The sequence below is a fragment of the Macaca mulatta genome, chromosome 17, assembly GCF_049350105.2.
Source record: "Macaca mulatta isolate MMU2019108-1 chromosome 17, T2T-MMU8v2.0, whole genome shotgun sequence".
Lineage (NCBI taxonomy): Eukaryota > Metazoa > Chordata > Mammalia > Primates > Cercopithecidae > Macaca > Macaca mulatta.
In genome coordinates, this window is record NC_133422.1 from 90,431,049 (window position 1) to 90,453,804 (window position 22,756).

At 39.4% G+C, this 22,756-nt stretch overlaps 1 protein-coding gene across 1 annotated transcript in view; it reads left to right on the forward strand.

Moving 5' to 3' along the window:
• DNAJC3 (DnaJ heat shock protein family (Hsp40) member C3) overlaps positions 1-22,756 on the forward strand; it is a 108,288-nt gene that overhangs the window by 11,993 nt on the left and 73,539 nt on the right. The window contains 1 exon segment of the mRNA NM_001266404.1: positions 18,181-18,291. Within this exon segment, the coding sequence (NP_001253333.1) occupies positions 18,181-18,291 (111 nt within the window).

Genomic DNA, 22,756 nt, shown 5'->3' on the forward strand with positions numbered 1-22,756 from the left:
GTTATAGATGGCTTTTTTTTCAGCATACCTTATTATTTTCAGGTATGCTTCTTCAATGTCTAGTTTCTTGAGGAATTTTTATACAGGGGTGTTGGATTTCATAGACTGCTTTTTCTACAGTTTTTTTTTTTTTTTCTGAGGCAGTCTTATACTCTCCCCCAGGCTGGAGTGCAGTGGCTCTATCTCGGCTCACTGCAACCTATGCCTCCCACTTCAGGTGATTCTTGTGCCTCAGCCTCCTGAGTAGCTGGGGTTACAGGCATGCACCACCATGCCTGACTAATTTTTTGTAGAGACGGGGTTTTGCCATGTTGGCTGGGGTGGTCTTGAACTCCTGGCCTCAAGTGATCCTCCCGCCTCAGCCTCCCAAAGTGCTGGGATTACAGGTGTGAGCCACTGTGCTCACCCTTTCTGTATCTATTAAGATGATCATTTGGGTTTTGTTTTTAATTGTGTTTATGTGGTGGACCACATATGTTTGCATATTTTGAACCATGCTTGCATCCCAGAGACAAAGCTCACTTGATTATGATGGGTTTGTGTGTGCGTGTGTGTGTGTGTGTGCTTTTGGATTTAGTTTGCTAGTATTTTGTTGCATATGTTTACTTCTATTTTCATCAAGGATATTGGTCTGTGGTTTCCTTTTTTCGGTTGTCTTGCCTCATTTTGGTATCAGGTTGATACTGGTTTCATAGAATGAGTTAGGGAGGAATCCTTCCTCTTTGATTTTTTTTTTTTTTTTTTTTTTGAATACTTTCAGTAAGATTGGTAACCAGCTCTTCTTTGTATGACTGGTAAAATTTGGCTGTAAATATGCCCTGGACTTTTTGTTTTTTTGTTTTTCCTGGAAGATTTTGTTAGGACTAATTTGATTTTATTGCTCATTATTGGTCTATTCAGGATTTCTATTTCTTCTTGGTTAAATCTTGGGAGGTTGTATGTTTCTGGGAATTTATCCATTTCCTGTAAGTTTTCTAGTTTGCTTAAAGATGTTCATAGTAGTCTCTGATGATCTTTTGTATTTCCGTGGTATCAGTTGTCATCTTTCTCATTTCTGGTTGTGCTTATTTGAATCTTCTCTTTTTTTCTTGGTGAGTCTAGCTAGTGGTCTATCAATTTTGTTTATCCTTTCAAAGAAGTTTTTGTTTTGTTGATGTTTTTAATCTTTTTATTTTTTTTATTTTTATTTTTTGGTCACCATCTCATTTAGTTCATTTCTGATCTTTTTATTTCTTTTCTCCCAGCTAGTTTTGGGTTTGTGTTATTCTTATTTTTCTGGTTCCTTGAGGTGTGGTGTGTGGTTATTCATTTGAGATCTTTCTGTCTTTTTGATGTAGGCATTTAATGCTGTAAACTTGCTTCTTAGCACAGCTTTTGTTGTATCCCAGAGGTTTTGGTATGCTATGTTTCTGTTTTCATTTGTTTCAAAAATTATTTTGATTTCTGCTTTAATTTCATTGCTCGCGCAAAAGTAATTCAGGTGGTTTAGTTTTCATGTACTTGTGTTGTTTTCAGAGTTCCTTTTGGTATCGAATTCTAATTTTATTCCATTGTGGTTGAAGAAAATACCTGATATGATTTTGACTTTTTTTGAGTTTATTGAAACTTTTCATGGCCAAGCATATGGTTGATTTTAAGAGTGTTCCACACACAGATGAGAAAAATGTATATTTTGCGATTGTTGGATAGAGTGTTCTGTAAATGTCTACTAGGTCCGTTTGGTTTAGAGTTTAGTCTAAGTCTGGAGTTGCGTTGTTCACTTTCTGCCTTGATAGTCTGTCTTGTGTTGTCAGTGGGGGGTTGAAGTCTCTTTATTATTGTGTGGCTGTTGATCTGTTTTCTTAGGTCTAGTAGGAGTAGTTTTATGAATCTTGGTGTTCCAGGGTTGAGTGTGTATATATTTAGCATAGTTAAATCTCCTTGTTGTATTGAACCTTTTATTATTATATAAATAATAATAACCCCAGGGCCCAACCCCAGTCTCAGCCCTACTCTGCTCTAGCACTGTAGTTGTAGCAGGAGTTTTTCTGCTCATCTGCTTCTACCCCCTAATAGAAAATAGTGTATTAATCCAAACCTTTACACTATGTTTAGGGGCTATTACCACCTTATTTACAGCAATCTGTGTTCTAACACAACATGATATCAAAAAAATGATAACACTCTCCACCTCAACTAGACCTTATAATATTCACAATTGGCATTAATCAACCACACCTAGCATTCCTACACATCTGCACCCATACCTTTTTTAAAGCTATATTATTTATGTGTTCAGGATCCATCATCCACAACCTCACCGATGAACAAGATATTTAAAAAAGAGGAGGACATTTAAGACCTTACCCCTTACCTCTTCCTCCCTTATTATTGGCAGCTTAGCACTTACAGGTACTAAGGTACTTAGTACACTTACAGGTACTAATAGGCTTTTACTCTGAATACCTTGTTATCGAAACTGCAAATATGTCATATATCAACACGTGAGCCCTTTCTATTACTCTTATTGCCACCTCCTTAGCAGCTGTCTGTAGTATCAGAATTATTTTCTTCGCTCTAATAGGGCAACCCCACTTCACGACTCTAATTATTATTAATGAAAGTAATCCCTTCCTAACTAATTCAATTAAATACCTGATAATAGGCAGTATCTTCACTGGATTTCTCATCACCATTAGTGTTATCCCTACCTCTTCCCCCCAAACAACAATACCACCTCTGTGTGTGTGTGTGTGTGTGTGTGTGTGTGTGTGTGTGTGCTGTTGGATTTAGTTTGCTAGTATTTTGTCGCATATGTTTACTTCTATTTTCATCAGGGATATTGACCTGTGGTTTCCTTTTTTTGGTTGTCTTGCCTTAAGTTTTTTGGTTGTCTTGCCTGTAAGTTACACTTACAGCCCTAAGTGTAACTACCCTAGGGATTTTGCTAGGAGTGGAGCTCAGTCTTATAACTAATAATCTTAAGCTAAAATATCCATTACAGACATTCAACTTCTCCAGTATACTAGGATTTTACTCAACCACAGTCCGTCGTACAACCCCTCGCTCAAGCCTACTTACAAGCCAAAATCTGGCTTCACTTCTACTAGACCTAGTTTGATTAGAAAAGTCCATACCAAAGATAATTTCACAGACCCACATTACAGCCTCCATAACCATATCCACTCAAAAAGGCCTAATTAAATTTTATTTCTGTTCCTTTTTATCCCCTCCTTTCTAACTCTACTCTTAAATCTAATCTATTACCCCAAGTAATTTCAATTACAACATAATCACCAACAAACAATGCTCAACCAGCAACCACCACCAATCAATACCCATAATTATATAAAGCACCTGCACCCACAGAATCCTCATGAATCAACCCTGGCCCCTCACCCTCAAAAATTATTCAACTTCCTACACTACTAAAATTAATTGTAATCACCACCCCATCATATTCAACCATTCATCAAATCAACACCAATTATATTAATAACTCTAATAATAAAGTTCATCAAATATCAATACCTGATCCTTATGTCTCAGGGTATTCCTCAGTAGCTATCGCTGCAGTATAACCAAAACCAACCATCATCCCACCTAAATAAATTAAAAAGACTGTTAACCCTATAAAAGCCCCACCATAATTCAACACAATACCACAACCCACAGCACCACTAGTAATTAACCCTAAACTTCCATAAATAGGAGAAAGTTTTGAAGACAAACCTACAAATCCTATAACCAAAATAATACCTAATAAGAATAAAGCATATGTCATTCCCACATGGCTTGTAACCATGACTAATGATATGAAAAATCATCGTTGTACTTCAACTGTAAGAACACTAATGATCAATTTATGTAAAATACACCCACTAATTAGAATTATAAATTATTCGTTTATTGATCTCCCCACACCATCCAACATCTCTACGTGATGAAATTTCGGCACACTTCTTGGCGCCTGCTTAATTCTCCAGACCATCACAGGATTATTTCTGGCCATACACTACACACCAGACACCTTAACTGCTTTCTCTTCGGTTGCCCATATCAACCGAGATGTAAACCATGGCAGAATAGTCCACTATTTTCACACTAACGGCGCTTCAATATTCTTCATTTACCTCTTCCTGCACATTGGCCAAGGTTTATATTACAGGTCATTCATGCTCCTAGAAACCTGAACTATTGGTATTATCCTCCTATGCACAACTGTAGCAACAGCGTTTATAGGCTACGTACTCCCCTGAGGCCAAATATAGTTCTGAGGTGCTACAGTAATTCCAAATCTGTTATCAGCCATTCTGTATATTGGAATGGACCTTGTTCAATGAATCTGAGGTGGGTTCTCAGTTGATAAAGCTACCGTTACACGACTTTTCACCTTCCATTTTATCCTACCCTTCATCATTATAGCCATAGCAATTCTCCACCTTTTATTCTTGCATGAAACAGGATCCAATAACCCTTCAGAAATTTCATCAGATTCCAACAAAATCACCTTCCACCCTTACTATACAACCAAAGATATCCTAGGTCTAATTTTCCTCCTCTTCCTTCTAATAACTCTAGTATTATTTTCACCTGACCTCCCGAGAGATCCAGACAATTACACTTTAGCCAACCCTCTCAGTATCCTACCCCACATTAAGCCAGAATGATACTTTTTGTTTGCATATACAATCTAACGATCCATCCCTAATAAACTAGGAGGTGTACTGACCCTTCTATTCTCTATTCTCATTCTAGCAGTTATTCTTGTACTACATACATTCAAACAACAAAGCATAATATTCTGCCCATTAAGTCAATGCCTGTTCTGAATTTTAGTGGCCGACCTGCTTACACTCACGTGAATCAGAGGATAGCCAGTCGAACATCCTTTTGTTACCATTGGACAGACAGCGTCTATTATGTAATTCCCCATTATCGTTGCCCTTATACCACTCACTGCCCTAATTTAAAATAAGCTACTTAAATGAAACTGCCCTTGTGGTATATAACTCAATACTCTGGTCTTGTAAACTAGAAATGGAGAGTCTCTCTCCAGGACAACTCGGAGAAAAAGCATTCCCACTTCACCATCAACACCCAAAGCTGAAGTTGTAATTAAACTATTCTCTGTATTCTTTTCGGCACACATTTTAACTAATATGTCAGTATTGACTGCCAATACTAATATATTAGTACTCCTGTATACTTTGTGCATTACTGTTAATCCCCATGAATAATATATAATGCTATAAATGCTTGATTGTACATAGTACATACACACATAACCTTTTATTAAAGATCAATTCCACATGTATATAATCATGTACTAACAATCCCCTAATCAACTATCACACATTCAGACATTATACTCACATGATAAAACTTGATCCACGAATATCGACCACTATTGGAAACCTTGCCAACATGGATATCCCCTACCAAGCTTTGGTCTCTTAATCTACCAGCCTCCGAGAAATCATCATCCCTCTTGGGCGTGTTACTGTCCTCGCTCTGGGCCCTTAACACTTGGGGGTGAGTATACTGAAACTATCCTTGGCATCTAGTTCTTACCTTAGGGCCATGAAACTAAGATCGCCCACACATTTCCCTTAAATAAGACATCTCGATGGACTAGTGAACTACCACCCTATTAACCAGTCACGGGAGTACTGTCATGCATTTGGTATTTTTAACTTTTGGAGATGCTATCACTTACCATTGTGGAAGGCCTTCTTTGCCTTTTTTAAATTTTATTTTAAATTGTTGTTGGTTTAAAGTCTGTTTTATCTGATATAAGAATGTTTGCTTCAGCTTGCTTTTCCCCCCATTTGTGTGATACATCTTTTGTCACCCCTTTGAGTCTATAGGTGTCTTTAGCCATTAGGCAAGGCTCATGTAGGCCGCAGATGGTTGTGTCTTTTTTTATCCAGTTTGCCGCTGCATCTGTTAGGTGGAGCATTTAGGCCATTTACCTGCAAGGTTAATATTGATATGTGAAAGTTTGTTCCTGTCTTAGTGTTGTTAGCTAGTTGCCTTGGAGTCACAATTGTGTAATAGCTTTATAGGATCTGTGAGCTTTGTATTTACATGTGCTTTTATCATGGCAAATATCCTTTTGTTTCCACATTTAGAACTCTTTTGCACTTTTCTTATAGGTCTAGTCTAGTGGTGATGAATTCCTTTAGTGTTTGCTTGTCTGTAAAAGACTTTGTTTCTCTTTCATTTATGAAGCTTAGTTTGGCGGGATATAAAATTCTTGGTTAGAGTTTTTGTTTGTTTGTTTTCGGAGTCTAAAACGTGGCCCCAGACTCTTCTGGCATGTAAGGTTTCTGCTGAGAATTTCACTCTTAATCTGATGGGATTCCCTTTGTAAATGATTTGACACTTCTGTCTAACTGCTTTTAAGATTTGCTGATAGTCTGATGACTATATTCCTTGGTTATGTTCGTCTTGTATGGTATCTTCCAGGTGCCCTGTGAATTCCTTATATCTGGTTGTCTACATCTCTAGCAATATTAGGGGATTTTTCCTGTTTTATTTCCTCAAATATGTTTTTTAAAATTTCTTACTTTTTCTTCTTCTCCTTCAGAATGCCTGTAAGTTGTAGGTTTGGTTGTTTTACATAATCCCGTATTTCTCAAAGGCTTTGTCTGATTTTAAAAATTTTTTTGAAATTTTAAAACAAATTCTTTTTTTTGTCTGACTGAGTAATTTAAAAGACCAACCTTCAAGCTCTGAAATTTTTTCCTCTTCTTGGTCCAGTTTATTGTTAAGCTTTGGACTGTTTTGACTGTTTTTTTGAAATTCCTTAAATGAATTTTTCACTTCCAGAAGTTTTTTTTGTTTTTGTTTTTTTTTTTTTTTAAGACATCTATCTCTTCCTTCATTTCCTAGATTGCTTTTTTGGTTATTTTTATGTTGGTTTTCAACCTTCTCTTGGATCTCATTGAGCTTCTTTACAATTCCCACTTTGAATTCTTTTCTCTCATTTCTGAATTTTCATTTTGGTTATAGTCCATTGCCAGAAAGCCAGTGCAGTCTTTTTGGTGGTGTCACAACATTCAGATTTTTCGTGGTACCCAAATTCTTAATGCTGATTCTTTCTCATCTAGAGAAGTTGATACTTGTTGTTGTTTGAATTTACTTCATTTAGATGGAATTTTTTTTTTCTCTCTCCCCCAACCTGCCTTGTGCCTATAGAGTATGCTCTAGGGTAGAGTCTTTTGCTTTGCTTTTATACCCTTGTGTATTTTTGTTGGCAGGTTTTATATTTGTTGTGCAATTCAACCTACAGGCCTGTAGGTGGTACTTACTGGTATGAGCCAACAGCAGCAAAAGCAGACAGATGTGTACCTGATCTTTGTTTACACTTGAGATTCACTGTGTTGTTTCAGGTGATCAGCTAAACAGTGGAATTCCCTCGTCCCCTGAGCTTCTGCTTAGCAGTGGGTCAGGGCGAGATAGCTGGGTAGAGCTGGACCACCTAGCTTGCCCACGAATACTCCAATGATGAGCATAGGCACTAGTCCTGATAGGTGTGGTTGAGGTCTCTGCTGCATGTTAGGGGCTGCCTGATGTGTCCCTGTCACACCCTTGTTCTGGGGCTCGTGACTCTCAGTGCAGATGCACGGTGTTGTCTGTCTCCGGGCCACAGTGTAGCTGAGAATCATACTAAATGCCTGTTGTGCACTTCTCCATGGGAGTGGTTTCAAGACATGAGGGCAGAGTCTTGATGGATGAGTAGGAATTTCTTTGGTGGGCAAGTGTGGAAGACCATTTTATGTAATAGCAAATGCAAAGGGATGAAGCATGAGAACGTGGTATATTCAGAGAAGTATAACAGGTTTAGTTTTTTATAGGAGTATGAAGTAAGAGCTGGAGGAATGATGGATGATAAGGCTGGACCCGCGTCATGAGACCTGACTCTGAAAGGTGTTGTTTGCCTTTATATCTGAAGGGATTTAGTTTTAATCTAGCCAATGATGTGAAAATTCTGCAGAATTTTTAGTATAAGTGCATTTTGAAGGATTGCCCTGGCAGCAGCATAGGGGCTGGATTTGGAAGAAGGTAAGATGAGAGCTGGGAACATCTCAGTGAGGAGGCACAATGCCTCTTATGGGGAAAGAAGGGTCTATACCACCAGCTCTTACACTGTGGCAAGTTCTGTAATGGAAATGTGACCAAAGCGCACCAACAGAAAAATAATTCATTCTCTCTGAATGATTAGAGTGTGCCATGGAAATTTTTGTAGAGGAAGTGATATTATCATACAATTAAATGGAAATTATGTTGGGTAAAATTGTAATGTAATAAAGATCTCAGTTTTATTCTGAAAAGAAGAAATGCTGGATACTCTTTTTATCCTAGAAGGCAAGAGAAATTTAGTTTGCAGAGTAACTCACCCTCTGGGGTGAGAGCGTGACATGGCTTGACATAGCAGTTCAAGGTGTTTTTTACATGTGTTCTTGCTCCCTTTAGATTTCTGGTTCATCCTGTGAGGTTGGAAACGATTGTAGCTAAAATGTTATGTAAAATGATGGGTTGAGTGAGTGAAGCATGAAAAGCCTAGTAACTGTGGAAAGGTTAGGCTGGTTTACATGGGGAAAAGGATTGTTCACTGTGCTGAAAAGAAAACTGGTCTTTGGAAGTGGATCTTGTTTTGACAGTTGTGAGTCCTTGGGCAGAATGGTTAACTTCCTTGAGCCTCAGTTTTAAAACTATGAAAGACGTTTACTTCCTGGGGTTGTTTTGATGATTTAGTGAAATGAAGATATGGAAGTTTCCAGCACGTAGTAGCTTCTTAATTCTGTTTGTATTACAGTTCTCCTCATAAAGTTTTTTTTCTTTTTCTTTTAAAGAATTTTTTTTTTGAGACAGGATCATGCTCTGTTGCCCTGGCTGGAGTGCAGTGGCATAATTGTAGCACCTGGCCTCAAGTGATTCTCCTGCTTCAGCCTCCTGAGTAGTTGGGACTACAGGTGTGTGCCACCACACCTGGCTCATTTTTAAAATTTTTTGTAGAGATGGTGTTTTTCTTGTCCAGACTGGTCTTGAACTCCTGGCCTTAAGTGATCTTCCTGTGTTGGCCTCCTAAAGTGCTGGGATAATAGATGTGAGCCATTGCAACTGGCCTACTTTTATTGTTTATATAAGATACGGGGTCTCACTGTATTGTCTGGGCCAGTCTCAAACTCCTGGGCTCAAGCAATCCTCCCACTTCAGCTACCTGAATAGCTGAGATTACAGGTCTGCATCACTGAGCTCACCTACTAGACACTTTTACTCATGAAAATTTTCTTTATATATACATTATTTTCACAAAATAAGTGTTCAGAACTGTTTTTATGTCTATAGTTTCTCAGAATAACTGGCTTCAAATAATATGCCAAGGAAGTATGTTTTGGGATGGCATATTCTGGTCTCCTGCAGTCATATTTTGGGAGGGTATGTTCTGAGCCCTAAAATCTCTCTTCCTTTCTTTCCATTCCTTATATCAAGGGCTCCAACAGGCAACCAAGGGATTCAGTTACTTTTGTGCCATCCTACTAAGACACTATGGAGAAACTACAGAGCAGGAATATAAAAGGCTGAGAAAGCTACTGTGTTTAGAAGGAGAAAGAGCAAGGTAAAGTGAATTCCAATCAGCTTTTTGCTGTATTAGATGAAATAGGGAGTTTAGTGCTTTTGGTGACTAAAATGGCAGGTAGTTGATCAGTAAGTTGCTTTGGGTATCCTGGACTCCTGCTTTTTCTGTACTTGACCTATCTAGCCTGTTAATATAAGTCATGTGTGTCTTCTTTCTTATTTTTTCTGTGTTCACTGCTACTACTCCATGGTCATGTCATCATCATGTCACCTGGATTATCATGTAGATAATGAATTGGTTTCCCTCTTCCTCTCTGGATGTTTATTAAAGTCACCTAGCACTTAAAGTGCTCCACTCCAGAATAATTACGTCATGATGGCAAGGAGAGCTAGCCGAAATACTAGACTTTTTTTTTTGAAAGCCTTATTAATCGTGTAACATCTAGGCATTTAAATGTCACGTCCTTTGTTTTTGGATGGTTGGTTTCCCTATTCCAGCCTTTTCGACAAAGGTAGCATCTTTCCTACTTTTCTTTCAGGTTTCAGGTGAGCCTTCAGGGGAATCCCCCAGGGCTGTCCAGTGGAACTTTCCGCATTGATGGGAGATATTTGGTATCATTTGCATTGTCCCATGCAGTGGTGTTGGAGCTCAGGTCACACTACCCCAAAATATGACTTTAGGAACCCACAATATGCTACTCCAAAATTTGTCTCTTTGTCATATTAGTTATTTAGAGTTGGTTATTTTGAGAAACTGTAGACCCAAGAATAGCTCTGAAAAGTTGCCCTTTTGTCAGAGAAATTTACCTCTATAAGGGAAATATTTTTCCCTGCTCTGCACTAGGAGGAGAGGTGCCACTAAATGGAAAAGGCATTGACTTAAAACTGTACAACAAATCTTACTCTTGTTTTCAGTGTTTTTCCTGGCCATCCCCCTGTAACAGATTTCCCCATCACCCTCTACTTCCTTTATTTTAGCAAATGATGGTATTCTGCTGAAGTTTAAACTCTTTCTTTGAAATCTACTCTGGAGATTTACTCGATTCTCTTGAGTTTTCTTCCATGTATGTTTGAGGTATACATATGAAACAACTCTTGTTAATCTGTCTTTTGTTATAGGGAGTCCCAGTTTATGAAGACAGAAAATTATTTTTTCTCTCCTATACCAGCCACTAGTTATTGAGTACTTAAACTCTTACTAGTATGACTGTGAAACAAGTTTAAATTTTATTTAATTTTAACTGTGTTAGGTGCCTGAACTTGTGCCCTCACAGTACCCTGTGTACATTCTCCCATTATAATACCATAGTGTATATATTCCCAACATTTTATTATTAAACATATTGCAAAGTTGAAAGAATTTTACAGTGTTCTTCCCTACACCCATCATCTAGATTCTACCACTAATATTTTAATATGTTTGTTTTAACACATATGCATCTGGGCATTTCTCTATCCAACCATTAATCCTTGAAAAAAATGCATTTCAAAATAACACCAGTATACATGCCCCTAAATACTTTAACAGGCATATAACCAACTTTTGTTTGCATGTAAAATTAATGTACAATGAAATGTCCATATTTTTAAGTGTATATTTGCTCAGTTTTGATAACTGCATATAACTGTGTTGTAACCCACACGTCTAAGCAAGATGAGAACATTACCAACAGTTCCCTCCTGCCTCTTCCCAGTCTGTCTTTTCTCTTACCCTCCCAAGCAACCATTGTTTTGATTTTCTTTCTGTAATGTCCTTCAGCACCCCAAAAAGCTTAATATCATGCTCACCATAAAAGAGAAATGCTTTGGCTACTTAGTTTCTGTACGTGCCTTTCTGCACATATTTGAATACCAGTACAACAAAGCGACTTTATTTTTGCTATGGTCTGAATATTTGTGTTCCCCCCATACCCCCAGTTCATATGTTGAAACCTAATCCGATGTGACAGTATTGAGAGGCAGGGCCTTAAGGAGAAGGTGATTAGATTATGCCCTCATGACTGGGATTATTGGCCTTATAAAAGAGGCCTGAAGGAGCTTGTTTTCCCCTTTCACCACATAGGGACTCAACAAGAAAATGCAGTCTATGAGGAATGGGCCCTCATCAGACACTGAATCTGCTGGCACCTTGATCTTGGACTTGCTAGCCTCTAGAACTGTGAGAAGTAAATGTTGTTTATAAGCCATCCAGTTTATGGTATTTTTGTTATAGCAGCCTGAATAGAAGACCTGAGACAATTTTCTAACTAAAAAGATAGGCTATCCTTGCAGTGAAGAAGTTCTTACCCATACCCTAATGGAGAAGACTCCTGATTCTATCAGTCACGTATCCATCACTGGCTACATAAATTACTACTCTTACTCCATCACCGTCCCACTCAATATTCAGTTATATAAAGACTAAATTGTAAAGTTAAATTCAGTAATTTGTATATAAAATAAAATTGGGAATTAGGGAGAAAAATTTGGTTAGTACGGTAATTCTTGTTATTCATGGTGGTTATGTTCTGTAGAGTCATCGTGAACACTGCATTAGCAAATATTGAACCATTTCTTCTAGGGGAAATACAGGGTTAAGTTTCTGTAAGCCTCAAATCACAACTTATGTCAACAGATCAAGACATAACCTTGTTTTCTGTGTGTTTCTATTTGAAGACACCTTACTATATATTGTTGATCTATTAACATTGAACTTGCAGCTAATGGCACTATCTTTCATATTTGAAGAAAGCTTAACTAACACACGATTTTTTTCAGTAAGGCACAGCCCAGCTTTCCTGAGCACAGGAACACCTGACAGTACTTCAGTACTATGCTTGGGAGTCACTTGAAATGGTGAAATCAGTGACAGGAAGCATACACAAAAAAGTGTCACCAAATGTACAGTGGAAAGGACCCTTGTTTATAATATAAAAGCTGACACAGGAAGATGGAGTGTTACCTTGTTCAACCTCAACTGGAACATATGCTTGGAGTGATTTCAGTATTTTGCTGCCCTGAACATGCATGTGTTCTTGAATGACTGTGAAAATGCTGTGAATATGAGTTTGGGGATTACAAATGAATTTTAGTGCATAGGCAAATTCATAAATACAGAATCTGAATTATAAAGATTGACTGTATATACAAATAAACATGTATATAATCAAAGAGAAAATATGCAAAGCTACTACATAGCTTGTGTCTGTAACTGGTCTGAGATGGTAGCTGATATATGTGGCTTCCTTCATCTACTTCCTGTCCTATACCTCTCTTGCCTTCTGCCAGAATTTCAGCTACTCTGGCTTTTTTTTTTTTTTTTTTTTAACCTGATTGAGTGGTTCATAAACTTTCCTTCTTGAAGGGACTGTGTCTTATTTGCTCTGTTTTTTGATTGCTGTAACATTTCATTAACTTTGTATTGGGCATAAAAGTAGTATGACACGCCCTAGAGAATCTTCTGAGTTCCACTTATCCTACTTTACCTCCATTGCAAAATGGCACACTTGTTTGCCCTTGGTAATTCGGATTCATTTTTCCAACTAGTAGATTAACCAATGTTTTGGCTTGTTGGTTTCAGTGACATAAGAAGTACAAAATGACCCTGTGGCAGTCTCATCTTCCAATTAATCGGAAACATTGTTGTGTACCCTTTGGAAGCATTTCTCCTTTAAGGACTAAGATCTCCAAACCATCCGAGCTCAAAGTTGCCAGGACTAGAAGCAGAAATTTTGCAAGTGGGTTATGTGGGTATAATAATGAGAGGAGCCATGCCTGCTGCTGCTTGTAAAACAGAGCCCCATCCTTTCAGGTTTTTGTCTGCTAACTAGTGCTGCTGCTTAACTCTTTACTAAGCCATTCTAGGTGATGGAGTAATGGTAAAACCAATTAATCTTAGTGTCATGAGCACATTGTCCACCTCACTTGCTATGAAGTGAATTCCTTAATGAGAGACATAGTGCTGTATAGAATGCTGTGATGGTAGGTAATACATTCTGTGAGTCTATGAATGGTGGAGTTGGCAGAAGCCTTGCAGGCAAATTCGTATCTGGAATATGAGAAATGGATGCATTATGGAAGAGAACCAAATTAAATCAGCCTGCCACTAGGTGGCCAGCTGTCTCTTTTCTACCCATGGTGCCATACTGGGAATTCAGTATTGGTCTCCAGCGCTGGCATATCAGATGCTCTGCAGTAGCTTTAGCCAGATCACTTTTTTCAGTTTTGGAAAGGACTAATCTGTGTGTGTGTGTTTTTTTGTTTGTTTGTTTTTGTTTTTGTTTTTTGAGACAGAGTCTTGCATTGTCACCCAGGCTGGAGTGCAGTGACATGATCTCAGCTCACCACAACCTCCACCTCGTAGGTTCAAGCAATTCTCCTGCCTCAGCCTCCCTAGTAGCTGGGATTACAGGCATGCACCACCACATCCGGCTAATCTCTTTATTTTTAGTAGAGATGGGGTTTTGCCGTGTTGGCCAGGCTGGTCTCGAATTCCTGATCTCAGGTGATCTGCCTGTCTTGGCCTCCTGAAGTGCTGGGATTACAGGCCTGAGCCACCGCACCTGGCCTGATCTTTGTTTTTGAACCCATTCATAATCTCCATCTCTGTCACCTTGGCCACTTTGTTCATGGGTCCATTGCACAAGCTTAGATATGATGGAGAAGGAGGTTGAGTGACATCCATAGAGTATGTCATTTTATCTACCTGATTATTAAGAGCCTCTGCATTGTTGTGCCCACCTTGTCTCTGATGGTTCAGTGCTGCTGCTTAAGTTTCTGCTCAACTCTAAAATCCCATTATCCCCACTGAATTCAACTTATCTCAATATTGACTTCCTCCTGTAGTCATACCTCTCCTACAAAGGGGAGTGACAAGAATTTTGAAAACCTTGTAGGTGGTCCCTCAGTAATACACTTCTCCCTCTCTTTAAAAAAAATTTTTTTTTTGTTTCAGAGACAAGGTTTGCTCTGTCTCCTAGACTGGAATACAGTGGCACGATCATAGCTCACTGCAGACTTGAACTCCTGGGCTCAAAGGATCCATCCTCCTGCCTCAGCCCCCCCAAGTATTAAATAGCTGGGACTACAGGTGTGTGCCACCATGCCTGGTTAATTATTTTATATTTTTGTAGAGATGAGGTCTCATTATGTTGCCCAGGCTACTCTTGAACTCCTGGCCTGAAGCAGTTTTCCTGTCTTGACCTCACAGAGTGTTGGGATTACAGGCATGAGCTACTGCGCCTGGCTACTAATAGGTTTCTCAATGCCTTAGTAAAAGGAGTGTTTTCTAGGCCCTCTCCTGGACATAAGTGGCAGTTTGGTGTGTAGGTAACACATGATAAATCCAGTCCAACCTTCTTGTCTCTCTAAGCCTTTGGATTCCTCTCTTCTTATGCTAGGGAAACTTTGGAACCTCAGCCTTATTAAATGTTAAATTAATATAATTAATGTTTAACTAATTAAATTAAACTTCAAGTTTCAGTCAGCCAATCAAGTAAGCTGTTAAAGCCACTTCCAGTTTTGTGAGTTAACACATTAAATGTGGGATCTCTAGTATAGAAGTAGTCAAACCTTTTCTGTAAAGAGTCAGATTGTAAATATTTTAGGTTTTAGAGGCCATATGGGTTTTGTCACAACAACTCTGTTGTGCTGCTACAGTGTGAAAGAAGCCATAGACAATATGGCCCATCCATTAATGGGCATGGCCCCGTTCTTGTAAAACTTTATTTACAAAAAACGGTTTGTTGACCTCTGCTTTATAAGCATGCACATATAAATGAATTAGAGCCAAAGTAGTGTTATATTTCACCCTCCTGGTCTAGCACCTTTAGAATCTATTGCCATGTATGTTCTGTGGGATTCTGCTCGTTTATCAACAGATCTTTTGGTGTGTTCAGCTACTTCCTTTGGGTCATAGTATATACCTGTTCCTCTGGAGCCTGCCAAGATTAGACATGGGTTAGTGACAATGGCAGTGGTTAGGGTGTGTCTTGAGGTTGAGCATCCTCTTTTAAGGCCTCCACCGTAGGTAAAGCCGTCCTCAGGTTTTTAAGCAGTGGAAGACTCATCTCCTCAGACAAGGGGGGAAAACTACTTCTGGTAAGGGAGACTCAGAAGGACTTGGGGGTTCAAGTTGGTCAGTTTCATTTGGGTCCAAATAAATATTCCCATTCCAAATTTAAGGATTCTGTTCTTTACTAATCTGTGCCCTTTCATAGGAGAAACTTGGTGAGACCATGAATTCAGCTATTGTTTTAATTCAGCAACCCTCATAATCAAATTAAATTTTATATTTGATTTTCAGCTGAATCTGACCATGACTTGAGCTGAAAGTTGGATCTGGGTTGGTTATCTTCTCCCTGTAGGTGCCCCAGTGCAGCAATTCCCAAACCTTTTGGGCACCAGAGATTGGTTTTGTGGAAGACAGTTTTTCCACGGACCGGGTTGGGTAGGGGGAGGATGGTTTCAGGATGAATCTGTTTCACCTTAGATCATCAGGCATTAGTTAGAGTCTCATAAGGAATGCACAACCTAGACCCCTTGCATGCGCAATTGACGATAGGGTTTGTGCTCCTATGAGAATCTAATGATCTGACAGGAGGTGGAGCTCGGGTGGTAATGTTCGCTGGCTTGCTGATCACTTCCGGCTGTGTGGCCTCGTTCCTAACAGGCCATGGACTGGTACTGGTCCATGGCTGGGGGCTTGGGGACCCTGCTCTAGGGCTCTCAAAAGAACCCACCCCACATCACAGTACTTATTTTCATAATTTCTGCCATTGTGGTCAGTTGCAGCAGCCACTTGGGCTTCTAAGACATGTGCCTCAATTAGTACTTCATTACAGTCAACCAAAGTGATAGCTTAGTTAATTGTGACTCCAATACCTACTGTGGATTACTAGCATTTCATCTCCCATTGGCGATGAACTTAGCACTGCATTGAAGCCCAAGATCATGACCAAACCAGTCCTCAAATTGCATCTCTGTGGGCCTGTCTCCTAGGACTGCTCCCAATACCAATCGTGTGTCACTCATGGTCCATTGAGGAGAGATAGAAATCATGTAGTTACTTAGAAAGGGGAAGTTTAATCTCAGAACCGTTAAGTTATGATAGAAGAGTAACTAAAGATGTAAAGAGAACTCTGACGGATATTCTAGGACTAAGAGATAGCCTCAAGGAAGGACCAACCTGCAAGAGGGGTCCCCTCTACCAGGCTGGGGTTTAGATCTTACTGGAGAAGGTATAGCTGTAGCCCAGGTTTGCTGATGAAGAAGATTGCTGGGTGGCTGGTCCATAGTAGCTGGGCAAGCAGAAGACAATCCTTTCACATATAGGTGAGCCAAGGCTGGTCAGCCTGTCTATGAAGGGAGTCCAGGTGCTTCTGTGGGTGTGAAATCTGGAGTGTGTGGGCTGATGTTGCCAGGTCACTGAGGAACTGGACCCCTGGGCATACAGCTATGGCTAAGTACCCCTGGATGTCCTCCTCATCCATACCATGCACCAGGAAGTCCACCCCATGACAGACCATGCAGCAGGAGCCAGAAGACAGTTAAAATACAGCAAGCAGAACTAGGAAGTGTCCTTTCTGCAGTGTTGCTTCAGTGCCCTATACTGACAAAGCATAACATTATACTCACTGTAAAGAGGAAATGCTTGCAAACTCCAGGCCTTTATTGCAGTGCAAGTACTGAAGGATGAATTCAGAGCCAAGAGGCAATACATTGATAACTGGCCTAGTCCATCAGATCATGTTATTGATTCTGCAGTAGTTCCCTATTTTAAGACAAGTAAATATTCAAAGCCATAGTCAGGTCCTCTAGTTCTTTGACCTCATACTACTATCTTCCTCTTGGCTCTGCTGCAGCCATCCAGGCCTCTCTGCTGTTTCTGGAACATATCTGCATGCTCCCGACTTAGGACCCTTGCACTAGCTGGTCCCTCTTCCTGGAAGCTCTTTTCCTAGCTGTCTGCATGGTGAGTTCCTCACTTTTTTCAAGTCTTGTTCAGATGTCAGCTTCTCAAGAAGTCCTGCCCTTTACCCCCTTGTTTACTACTCTAAGTACCTTGAACTCCTTACCTCTTTACATGGCTTGACTTTTTCCACAGTACTTTTCACGTAACATGCTATGTAATTTACCTATTTATCATATCTGTCTCCTTCCACGATAACATCAGGCGCCAGGAGGGTATCAGGGGCAGGAGTTTTTGAATGTTGCTCACTTATGCCAGATACCTAGAATAGTGCCTAGTGCATTATAGGTGCTTAATACATACTTAAATGTTATAACAGTCTATATGATATTCATTAAAGGTGAGATTCTAACTTCAAACAATTTTCCTTTTATTGTTCAAAATATGTTTACTACTTCTGCATTACACAACTTTCCTTTATTTTCTAGACTGGTTACATTCTTTTGACTAATTAGGTCAAGATGGGTATATTTTTTGTCTTGTACTCCATAAAATGAAATAGGGTTTGTATTTTATGTTATGTTCTTTACATCATTTTTCAGCCTCTGTGAGTTTTCTCATCTGAGCAGATGACTGAGACAGATAACTATTTTTAATATTATATTTTTTAGAATTAAATCTTGGTTTGTGGAAAGTTAACTGATTGTTTTTAATTTTGTTTTTAGGTGCTGAATGTGGAGTAAATGCAGATGTTGAGAAACATCTTGAATTGGGCAAGAAATTACTTGCAGCTGGACAGCTAGCTGATGCTTTATCTCAGTTTCATGCTGCCGTAGGTTTGTATCATGAAACCAAATCACTCAGTGTCTTAGTGAATTCTAGTAATAGCTCTTCTTTTTAAATAATATCTAAAATAAACATTATTTCATGTTTAAATAAAACATTTAAATATATTTGTGGGATTCTGAGGGAAATAGATTGATAAAATAAATGTGTAACACTTAAATGTATGTGCATCTAACATGAGAGAATTTTGAAGGTTAGTGAGGCCTGCCGCTACCAAGGATAATTCAAGATAACTGTGACAAGCAGCTTTTCTCAGTGTATTATTTGGCTTCTGACTTTTTTTTTTTTTTTTCTTGAGACGGAGTCTTGCTCTGCCACTATTGCCCGGGCTGGAGTGCAGTGGCGCGATCTTGGCTCACTGCAAGCTCCGCCTCCCGGGTTCATGCCATTCTCCTGCGTCAGCCTCCCTAGTAGCTGGGACTACAGGCGCCCACCACCACGCCCGGCTAGTTTATTGTATTTTTAATAGAGACGGGGTTTCACCACGTTAGCCAGGATGGTCTTGATCTCCTGACCTTGTGATCCTCCTGCCTTGGCCTCCCAAAGTGCTGGGATTACAGGCATGAGCCACCATGCCCAGCTGGCTTTTTACTTTTTGAACAGATTTTACTGAATGCAGTTTAATTTTCTTGATGACTTGGGTTTTCAGTATGTTTACTTGATACCCTTGGGAGATGCTGCAGTTCATTGCCTCTTCAGTATTGGTCAGACCCCAGCTGCTCTTTATTTACACTGTTGCTTATTTCTTACTCGTGTCTGTCTGTAGAATCAACTGTCGTTGAAGCTGTTCATCTCTTAGGACTGTAAGAAGTGAGATGACCAGAATAAATAGGTTCTTAATGAAGGCTTAATGGATTTTCTCTTTTCTTTTTTTCTTTTTTCTTTCTTTTTTTTTTCTTTTTTTTGAGACAGGGTCTTGCTCTGTCACCCAGGCTGGAGTGCATTGGTGTGATTATGGCTTACTGCAGCCTCAGCTTCCTGAATAGTTGGGATTATAGGTGTGTGCCGCTATATCCAACGACTTTTTACAATTTTACTTTTTATATTTTTGTAGAAATGGGGTCTCACTATGTTGTCCAGGCTGGTCTCAAACTCGTGGGCTCAAGCAGTCCTCCTGCCTTGGCCTCCCAGAGTGTTGAGATTGTATGCATGAGCCACCACACCTGGCCTGGATTTCCTTATGAGTCACTGCTAAACTTTTGTGCTGGGACTTTTTGACATTAACTTTCCTCAGAGTCCTTTTTATTTACTTATATATTTTTACCTTGATTTGAATGGTTGAGTGTGTCTAGTTAACAACCTGACAGGTAGGGAGGGTGGTGTTTTTTTTTTTGTTTGTTTGTTTTTTGAGACAGGATCTTGCTCTGTCATCCAGGCTGGAGTGCAGTGGCGTGATCTTGGCTCACTGCAACCTCTGCCTCCTGGGCTCAGGTGATCCTCCCACCTCAGCCTCCCGAGTAGCTGGGACTACAGGTGCATGCCACCATGCCCGGCTAATTTTTGTATTTTTTTATAGAAACTGAGTTTTGCCATGTTGCCTAGCCAAACTCTTGTTTTCAAGCCATCTGCATGCCTCAGCCTCCCAAAGTGCTTGGATTATAGGTGTGAGCTACCGTGCCCAGCTGATGTGTTTTTAAATAAGATACAACTGTGCTCTCAGAAAAACTATCATCCTATTGTTGTAATTTATTATATAAACTCAATGTAGTTAGGTTTTGGTTTGTCATACTTTTCTTTATGCTTTTTTCTTAAACTCAGATTTTTATTACAGATGTTATTAGCTCTCTGAACTTATAGGAAACAGATTTTTTTGATTAGAAACCTCTATTCAAGGCTGGGCATGGTGGCCCACACCTGTAATCCCAGAACTTTGGTAGGCTGAGGTGGGCGGATCACTTGAGATCAGGAGTTTGGAACCAGCCTGGACGACATGGTGAAACGCGTCTCTACTAAAAATATAAAAATTAGCCAGGCGTGGTGGTGGCCACCTATAATCCTAGCTACTTGGGAAGCTGAGACTGGAGAATCTCTGAGACCTGGGAGCGGAGGTTGCAGTGAGCCAGGATCGCACCATTGCACTCTAGCCTGGACGACAGAGTGAGACTCCATGTCCAAATTAAAAAAACAAAAAACCAAAACTCTACTCAAGAGACATGGCAAAATTATAAGAACATAGAAAAATTGAAAAATGAGGAGAAAAGTGAAAAAAAGATACCTTTGTGAGTAGTAGAGAAAGCCATTCCACACAACTAAAGGGTTCACTCTACCAGAAAATATCAATTTTAAATGGATGTGAGCCTAATAATAAAACCTCTAAATACATAAAACAAGAATTGACAGAGCTAAAGACAGAAGAAATGAACAAATTCGTAATTATAGTGGAAGGCTTTAGCCTCTTTCAATAGCCTATAGGAAAACATTCAACAGTAAAGATGTTAACTTGACCCAATTGAAATACACATAACACCTTCACACAGCTACAGAATACACATTCTTCCAAGTGTAAGAACATTACAATAAAAATATTATAGGAAAGTCTCATGAACATAAATACAAAAATTCTGAAAAACCTAATAGCAAATGAATCTAAATTTTAAAGAAGTCCAAATATTATGTTTGTACACACAAATACATATACACACCACGGGTTTCTATTACAAGGATGTAAATTCGGTTTGGCATTCAAAAGTCAGTATAAGTCATCACATTAAAAGACTACAGGAGCCTGTAATCCCAGCACTTTGGGAGGCCGAGATGGGCGGATCACAAGGTCAGGAGATCGAGACCATCCTGGCTAACCCGGTGAAACCCTGTCTCTACTAAAAAATACAAAAAACTAGCCGGGCGAGGTGGTGGGCGCCTGTAGTCCCAGCTCCTCGGGAGGCTGAGGCAGGAGAATGGCGTAAACCCGGGAGGCGGAGCTTGCAGTGAGCTGAGATACGGCCACTGCATTCCAGCCTGGGCGACGGAGCAAGACTCCTTCTCAAAAAAAAAAAAAGACTACAGAGAAAAATATTCTTTCAAAGGTGCAGAAGAAGTATTTGATAAATATTTAACACCATTTGTGAAAGAAAAAACACCTTTTAAACAGTTTGGGAATCTATATTGATGAGTACACCAAAAATCCTATGGCTACCATCATACTTTATGGTGAATATTGGTAGCTCTCCTCATACCCCACCACTGCTGAGATGGAGAATGAGACAAGGATACCCACTATTACTACTTGTAATCAACATTCTGCTAGAGGTCCTAGTTAATGCAGTTTTGTTTTTGTTTTTGTTTTTGTTTTTGAGGCAGAGTCTCGCTCTGTCACCTAGGAGGCTGGAGTGTAGTAGTGCAGTCTTGGCTCACTGCAACTTCTGTCTCCCAGGTTTAGGCGATTCTCCTGCCTCAGCCTCCCAAGTAGTGGGGATTACAGTCATGCACCACCATGTCCAGCTAATTTTTGTATTTTTCGTAGAGACGGTTTCGCCATGTTGGCCAGGCTGGTCTTGAGCTTCCTGACCTCAAGTCATCCACCCGCCTCCCAAAGAGCTGAGATTACAGGCATAAGTCACTGTGCCTGGCCTAGCCAGTGCAATTTGTGTACCAATTTTCTATCTTGCAACCTTGCTGAACTTGTTTATTAGCTCTAATAATTTTTGTGTTTGTGTTGATTCTTTAGGATTTTCCATATACAACATTATGTTATGGGAAAATATAGTTTTACTTATTTTTGTCATGGGAGGGACCCAGTGGGAGTTACTTTAATCATGGTGGTGGTTATCCTCATGCTGTTCTCATGATAGTGAGTTCTCACGAGATCTGATGGTTTTATAAGGAACTTTTCCCCCTTTTGCTTGGCACTTCTCCTTCCTGCCATCATGTGAAGAAGATGTGTTTGCTTCCCCTTCTGCCATGATTGTAAATTTCCTGAGGCCTCCCCAGTCATGCTGAACTGTGAGTCAATTAACCCTCTTTCCTTTACAAATTACCCAGTCTTGGGTATGTCTTTATTAGCAGTGTGAGAACGAACTAATACAATTGCCCAGCCACTATAATTTGGCAAGAAATAGGGCATAAAGATTTTGAGAAAGGAAGAAATAAAACTGTCATTCACAGAGAACTTGATGATACACAAATAATCTGCAAACTATCATAATTGAAATGAATTTAGCAAGGCCACTCACTAGATAACAAATTCAACATACTTTTGTAGCAACAGAGTCTCTATATATTAGCAATAAACAAATACAAAAAAAAAACCTGAGAATAAACCTAATGAAAGGTGTGCAAGAACACTTTGCTGAAAACCCCAGGAATAGTTATAAGAAACTTACAAAACACTTAAAATTAAGAGATATACCATGTTCATGAATAGGAAGATTCAATATTGTAAAGATGTCAAGTGGCCCCCAGATTGGTCTACAGATTCAATTAAATCTAATCAAATTCTAGCACTTTATTTCATTG